Here is a 7,454-nt window from a genome sequence, read left to right on the forward strand (position 1 = left end):
GCTCACATCGTCTGCTGAGAACCACTGAAGAAAATGGTTCTTGTGAGGCATCTCTTCGGAAGTAAAATGACAAGACCATGAAGCATACCCAACACCTTAGCTCTTGCTTAATGATGACAACGGTCAATGGAATGCATTCAGCAGAATCCTCTTGCATGTATATGTCAGTCTCTTTCAAACCAAGACTATCAACCAAGACAATCAGCTCATGGTTTGATGAGGCAAACACACCTCCACTGGATGACTGTGTCACCATCTATAGGCCTCTGGGTTAATGACACCCGTCGCACGGTTTCAGCCTCTGTTGCGATTTCAACCTCAAACATGATCATTCTTGCAGACCGACCCATATATCTTCCTCATTATTCATGTCCATCTCCACCTAAGAATGAAACAAAAACCAAAATGTATATCACAAATTTAACTCAAGTAACAACAATAACAACAAAATGCAAAGAAGTTTGATATTTTGTGTGAAAGAACATTTCAAGTGGTCCCCACAATTAGTCATTGTCCTATTTTGACTATCATTTTCCATGCAACCTATCACAATAGCATTTGAAAAGTTATCTATCTACCCATCAGTTAATTAGCAAGAATTATCTCTGTGCTCTACAATATAGCAGTAATAGATAATTCAATGATTTGTAATCGAGTACTCAGCGTGCCAACTTAATTAATTTTGGACAAAACTATGCAGTTTCTTTTGACAAAAGACTCTGGAAATTAAAACTATGTTGAAATTACTTCCGGAAAAAAAAAATACACCATTGCAAGAAGATATTTCATGTAATATTATCTATTCTGTACCCTGCTTCAACAAGAATCACTTGAAAGTATAAACTGTAGTTGATTCTGTACAAGGTCAAACAATTTCATCACTAGAAATACATTATATTCATAAACTTGTATGTTTCATATCCGAATGATTCCTATCTAGAGAAATATCTAAGTGGGTGGTCCACCAACAACTTCTATTTCTGCCTCACAATATGTTGCATTTACACACATAAAGAATAGCTCTCTTATTCTTTGGTTTCAATATCATCCATTTTTTTAGAAAAATGTCATAAGAATTACCAGACATTTGAACAAAACTATCTTCTTTAGCTCAAGATATTCACATGCAAGTCATGTGAAATCTGATCATCATTTCTGCCATGTAAAACAGTTTTATTATCAGCTCAGCAATGCCTTGTAAAGAGACACAGTCAAATACATTGTACTTCCGAATGAGTTTTCTACAGACTACATGACCCCTGTGCATCTGTTTGACCTTCTTAATTCTTGTTCCATGACAGTTACCACAGTCAACTTGACGATTATTCTGTCAATTTCTTGTGTGGATAGGTACATGGACCACTTCACTGGATTAGCACCCTGCTCTTTGCAGAGACTCCAACCCAAAGCACCTTCTGATCTGGAGATTATCCCGCCTGAAATCCCTAGCAAACGGGAGACTTCAACTTGATGTGTGCGAAGCGCGAAGTTCCTAGGGTTCTAGATGCTCTCTTGTGCTATCTAAGGCTTATTTTTTCAACATACGATAGAAATATGTAAGAAACCCTTTCCAACGGGAGACAAAGAGCCAGGGGTTGGGAGAAATTAAATCTCAAACAGGAGAACGGGAGATTTTGCAGAAATGGGTTTTCGGCGGGAGATCTCCCGTTGAAAACGGGAGAGTTGGAGTCTCTGTCTTTGTGATAAATGATAGAACTAGGTTCTCTTAAATACGTGAGATAACATAGCTAACTCACACACGGGACCTCCACTTCATGTCCTATTCGAGGGACAGAGTGTTTTGCCTCTACTAAGGGGGATGACATGATTACACACAAAATTGATCAGCTAGCCCTGGGTCTCGAGTTCAAAATGCTCAAGTCACATCAAGTCACACATCATGGCAGGGGTTATGCGCCATATGTGACCCGCTACAACAAAATGATGCTAAAGTCGGGCGAGGTCGATTATTTGAAAATTGCATGATATAATTCCCTAATCTTTCTGCTTTAAACTGATATATAACACATCTTATGTAAATAATCGGCTGCGGAGATATCGTGTTTAAAAGAGAGCATGTCGACACGTCTGGGAAATCACTGTTTCGAGAAAAGCGCCCTAAAAGTTTTCCTTGCAACGCAATCACGATCAAGGGACACGCAAGTCAGTTTTCACCTCCGGACAATAGAAGGTAAGCCCTAGCAACCCACGAAATGCTCATTCAAGCACAGCGTCGGCGGTCTCCTCACCGACACAATGTGTGCTCCCTTTGCTGGGCATAGCGCACCCCGCCAGCACGCACCAGTCGACTGGGCAGTGTGCGAGCTTCACGCTTCGGTTAGCGGCAAGCAGCAAACTGACCAATGAGATCACTCTGGTCGTTGTTAGGGGCGGAGCCTATCTGCGGCGCTCAATCCAAATTTTCGAACAAGTTTCTGTTTCGTTGAAACGCCAAAAAACATGGCCCAGAAAAACGCTATTTTTTGGTCTTTCCCTTCATCATTTTGCTTCAAAATTTCGACAGATGATAGAAGACATGTCAGACTCCAATAATATGTCAAAATCAGAAAATCATAAGTTTTGACCAATTTTGATGCTCTGACTTCAAACTCGATTTTCACGGCTTCGACCGTGCATGACTTTAGGACCTTTTTGTTGTAGCGGGTCACATATATTTAGCAAGTCTAATTTTTTCGTTAATCAGGGCTGCCCGACAATTTTGCGAGTGCTTAAATTTGCGATCCTGGGGTACATTAAAGACTGAAGACATGTATGTGCGTGTCACATTCATATCAAGATCAGAGTAAAGAATTAAATCAAACCAAATATCCAGAGTAAAGAATGCACTGTTGACTTTGCATAAAGCACCCAACTTGCACAATTTGTGAAAATAAAACCTCGCAAAATATACTGCGTGTGTATTTTAGAGCAGGAAGAGAGGTGTCTGACCTCCTCTGGCGACTCCTGGTCATAGTCATTCATCTCCTCCGCCTCAGGATCCTCAGCCTCCTCGGACTCCTCTTCAGATTCGATGTCCCCCTCCTCATCCTCCTCATCATATGTCTGAGAAAAAAAACCAAAAAACAAAGTCAGGAAATAAAACAACACTCAAGGTAAGTTCTGAAGTTTGACAAGGGCACACATTTTGAAAATAATCATTTTTTTGCTCTTTTTGCTCAAAATCACTATTTATTGTTGATGATATTAGGCCGGTTTTGTCACATGTTTTGCTAGTTTCAATTTCTCAGGGATGCCGTTAGAATGAAAAAGAAGGTCTGCAAAGTGAAATGCAAATTTACCTGCAGCTACTTCATAAATGAAAGAGCCTGAACTTTTACATTCCCAATTTCTGCATTCTACACTAGAATTGACTGGGCTTGTATTATGTCTTGCTTTTAAAAGCTTGGCTAAATTTGAGTTTGTTTTCATTTTATGTGGCTACTAAGGGAATGTTTTCAAGTTCTCTTCAAATACTGAGCAAATTGAATTAAACAATATGGCATACATTCATAAGACATTATATCAATATTATTGGCTACAACTACAGCTGTAGGACCAACATATTACACAGTTGTGATTAATACTGATATTTGGTTTAAAAAGTTGTCTGGAAATCACAATTTTAGACTTCACCTCAGATGCTGTTTTTCCGATGGGAATCATATCCTGGTCTTTTTCTACGATGCTCTGCAGCTGTAAAAGGATTTGGGAGAAAGGTCACAATTAGTAAATTCACTGTGATGGAGCAATCTCTCAGTTTGACAAGCATTTCATTCAGACATGGATTGTAAGACTAACTTCTTTTAACATTTATTCTTAGCTACAGTTACTGTTTCGCAACTCAAACAAAACCTTTTTTTTCTTGTCTAAACATTGACAACTGTTCATAAAAAAAGACAATCTACATGTAAACAAGATAATCTTGTATCACCTCATAAGGGAAAGCATATTTACGATTCAGACTACCCTCATAAGCATTGAAGAAAATGACTAATAAACTCTTCAATACAAACTGGGACAATCGGGTCCATAACTGAGGGGGTAATGGGGGCTCAGGGTGTTCTGCAGAACCCCCTACCCCACCCCATTTGGCAGCAGCAATAAAATATAATCATTCATGAATGAAAACAAAATTGCCTAAAAAGGGGGGGGGGGAATATGAAAGGGGGCTTGTAATGGCACCAGAAAATTCTGTTGAAGCGTTTGTTTTTTTTTTTGTTTTTTTTTGTTTTTTTTTAAAGCTTGTCAGCCGATGAAACCCCACAAGTGGCAAGAAAAAGAAAAATGAGCAGGGGAGCCTCTTCCCCCCCCCCCACCCGTCAGCTGATAAAAACCCAAAACTAAGTACCTTACCGGATATCATAAACTTGAACTTAAAAGATCCACTTTTTCCAACGCCAATTCTAATTCTGAACCCTCCTATAAAATCCTAGTTCCTCCGGGCCTGCCAATTATCCTCAATCAATAGTATCATTTTTTTTCTACTTTTTAGTTTCAAAGATTCAATGTTTATTTGATGAAAATTGGCCTTTTTGGATATATCCAAAAAAGCGATCCTAAAAATGGCCTAATCAGGGGTCGCACTTCACTTTTTTTTAACTAGCCAGGCGGACTACTTAGAATCAATTTTGACACTGAAGCAATATTTTGGCTAGCCAGACAGACTAGTTACTTCAGAATTTTATGATTTTTAGCTAGTCCAACATGATTTTGGGTGGCCAATGGCCAGCGGTCCATCGCCAATTTCGGACCCTGCTAATAGTAATAAAACTGACAGGGCACAAATTTTATTAAAGTTTAGGTCTTAGGATCTCTTTCGCTTTTTTATGTCTAACAAATTAAATGTTAGAACCTAAATCTTACCTTTTCTTTGCCAAATAAATTTTAAATTTTGAACTTTTGTAGTTTTGATGATTCCCCTTGGCTTGCTTAGATTTAGAATGTAAGTTAGGCCTAATAGATAACTTTAACATTAGGCCCTAATACAGTACCGTAGTTATGGGTAAACTCGGCCTAGCGGGTAAAGTCGGCCCCCATCGCGCGCAGTATGGAGGTGTATCCCATTACCGAACGATTTTTATTTAATTTCTCCAAACGGGCAACATTATGCTTCAATTCAGCTAAAAATCTCCTAGTAGATAATTGAAATTCTGATAAATTTAGCTGTAACAGTATTACTTGAAAACTAAGCCACCCACGAAACAAAATCCATATTTCAAATTACCCTTCCACAAAAACCGTCTCTTTTTACCAACGCAAATCGTATTGTATTTACCGAACGTGCGCCCTCTGTATGGGGAAATTTAGGCATTGTATTTTCGGTCAATGTTATTAACGCAGAATAACAAACATCGACATTTCAGCGATTATTACTAAAATTTGAGGTAAATTTGTACTGTACTTAATGTTTTTTGCTGCAGTTTAGCAATTTTCTGCACTGGCTTCCCTTGTGAGACAACAGCACGTACGTATTGCAATGGATGCGCGCGTATAGAAGTTGTTTTATGGGCTTACATTGAAAACGTACGCGTTCGGTAATAGGATACCTGCCTATACAAGCAGTTATACTGCGCGCGCTGAGGGCCGACTTTACCCGCTAGGCCGAGTTTACCCATAGTATGACTATGGTAAATCTTAATAATTTAGAATTAATTTATTAAATTTAGATATGCTCTATTGTTTACTTCTAGACTTTAATTAAGATTTCATAGCATAGAGTGGGTTCTAAATATCTCACAAAACGTTACAAGAGAAATCCTCACCTCAACCAGTAGAATTTCTACTGTACAGTCCCTTTAAGAATTAAATCTAACGTTAGATGTAAATTTACAATCTAACTGTTGTTAGGCAATTGAATTGTGCAAACGGCCATATATTCATTACCCTTGTTCTTACATCGTTTTCCACACGTGGGACTAGCCTAAACGATCAAATCTACTAACATTTCATTTCAAACGATATCAAACATATTTTATTATTTAAATGAATACACGAACCCAGCTCTGATGCTTCCTCTCCTCTTCTGCTAGCTCTGCTTCGTCTTCAAATGGCTTCTCCACGTCAAACCAGAGAGGGTTTGAGAGCCTTGGTAATAAAGATGGAAAAATTGACGCCATTTTTTGTTTTATGCGACTGCTTCCAACTCACCGGTGCGATTGTGTACAAACGTGCGCAATGATTACGCATAACAAGGAAAACCGTATGCGCCCACAGTACACAAAACGCCCAAGGAACAAACGGATGACGCATGAGACGTATATCGAGCGCCAGAGAACCTCTATAAATGCTTACTTCATCTACTGCCTCTAACTATTGTTGGTAAATCAGCTTCCATCAATATGCCAAAGGAATCGAATGCCAAGACCCCCTGGCCAGTAGCGATGGCAAACCGGCTGTGAGTTTCGCGATATGTGGATGTCTAACATGTTCATATGAAGTCGAGAGTTCAGTTCGTTTGTTCGTACGTTATACTCGGTCTATGTAGGGCCTATAAAACATAGCTATCGTACAGTACTGTACATCATGTTACGGAAGTACGGTACAAGTATTTTATGGTTGCAAATTTCGTTATTTTTACTATCAATTCAACTTCAGTCGCGCTCAACACTTGATATATTTGCAATTATTGTTTGTAAATACTTCAAACAAGCGTCACGACAGCACTGAACACTAAATTGCTGAGGAATTATGCACGTGAAATGCGCAGTAAAAACTGTCTGAACGGGTCGCGAACGGGTCGCGAACGGGTCATGGAGGCCGCCATTTTTGTAGCGTCATATTGGAAAGTACATGTATCGTGAAGTTCGAGATTTCGGTATCTTTGACCGTGAGTTCAGTACTTACGTGGATCGAATACTAGTAGTGAACACGTTCGATCATCTGTACGACAAAACACGAAACTATGAAAAAAAAATAATAATAATTTAGAGTAGGCATACTTGCCAACATTTTGAAATCCTGAAGAGGTAGATTTTGCGAGGGAGCGAAGCGACCAAGCCCGAGCGCGTTTGCACGCGAGGAGGGGAAGGTGTGGGAGGGAGTTTCCCCCCTCCCGCGGTGTGGACTTTTTTTGTTTTTCAATATCAAAATATGAGATTTGGTGCATGCTTTTAAACCTTTTTAAAGGGTTCTTGGTATTGATAAAAAAACATGTAATCCATGTAAATCTATGAACTATTTTGTAGACTATGCATATAAAAATAAAATCAGACATAGTTGCAAATATTTTTTGTAGGCTAAGCATACATGTGAAAAAGTAATCAAACATTTGTTATCACAAGTTAGATATGAAAATGCATATGTACGTTTAATACAATCACGTACGTACACGGCCGGCTGGGATCATGCCCCAGCTTATCTTGGGGAATCAACGCACAATGAAGGGAAAATATGACTTCTATTTCATTTTATGGTAGGTTTGCTACAAAATCGGTAGATCAGAAGAGAAAATCGGT

At 38.9% G+C, this 7,454-nt stretch overlaps 1 protein-coding gene across 1 annotated transcript; it reads right to left on the minus strand.

The window, feature by feature from the left end:
• Positions 1-266: 266 nt before the first annotated feature.
• LOC139725945 (anaphase-promoting complex subunit 15-like) lies at positions 267-6,116 on the minus strand. The gene is made up of 4 exons (XM_071637029.1): positions 5,997-6,116; positions 3,634-3,693; positions 2,950-3,063; positions 267-382 (listed from the first exon to the last, which is right to left on the minus strand). The coding sequence occupies exons 1-4, from the start codon at positions 6,114-6,116 to the stop codon at positions 329-331; spliced, it is 348 nt and encodes a 115-aa protein (XP_071493130.1). The 3' UTR covers positions 267-328.
• Positions 6,117-7,454: the final 1,338 nt, after the last annotated feature.

This window comes from Diadema antillarum, unplaced genomic scaffold (genome assembly GCF_040938485.1).
Source record: "Diadema antillarum isolate AM-2024a unplaced genomic scaffold, OU_Dant_1.0 seq00000069_RagTag, whole genome shotgun sequence".
Lineage (NCBI taxonomy): Eukaryota > Metazoa > Echinodermata > Echinoidea > Diadematoida > Diadematidae > Diadema > Diadema antillarum.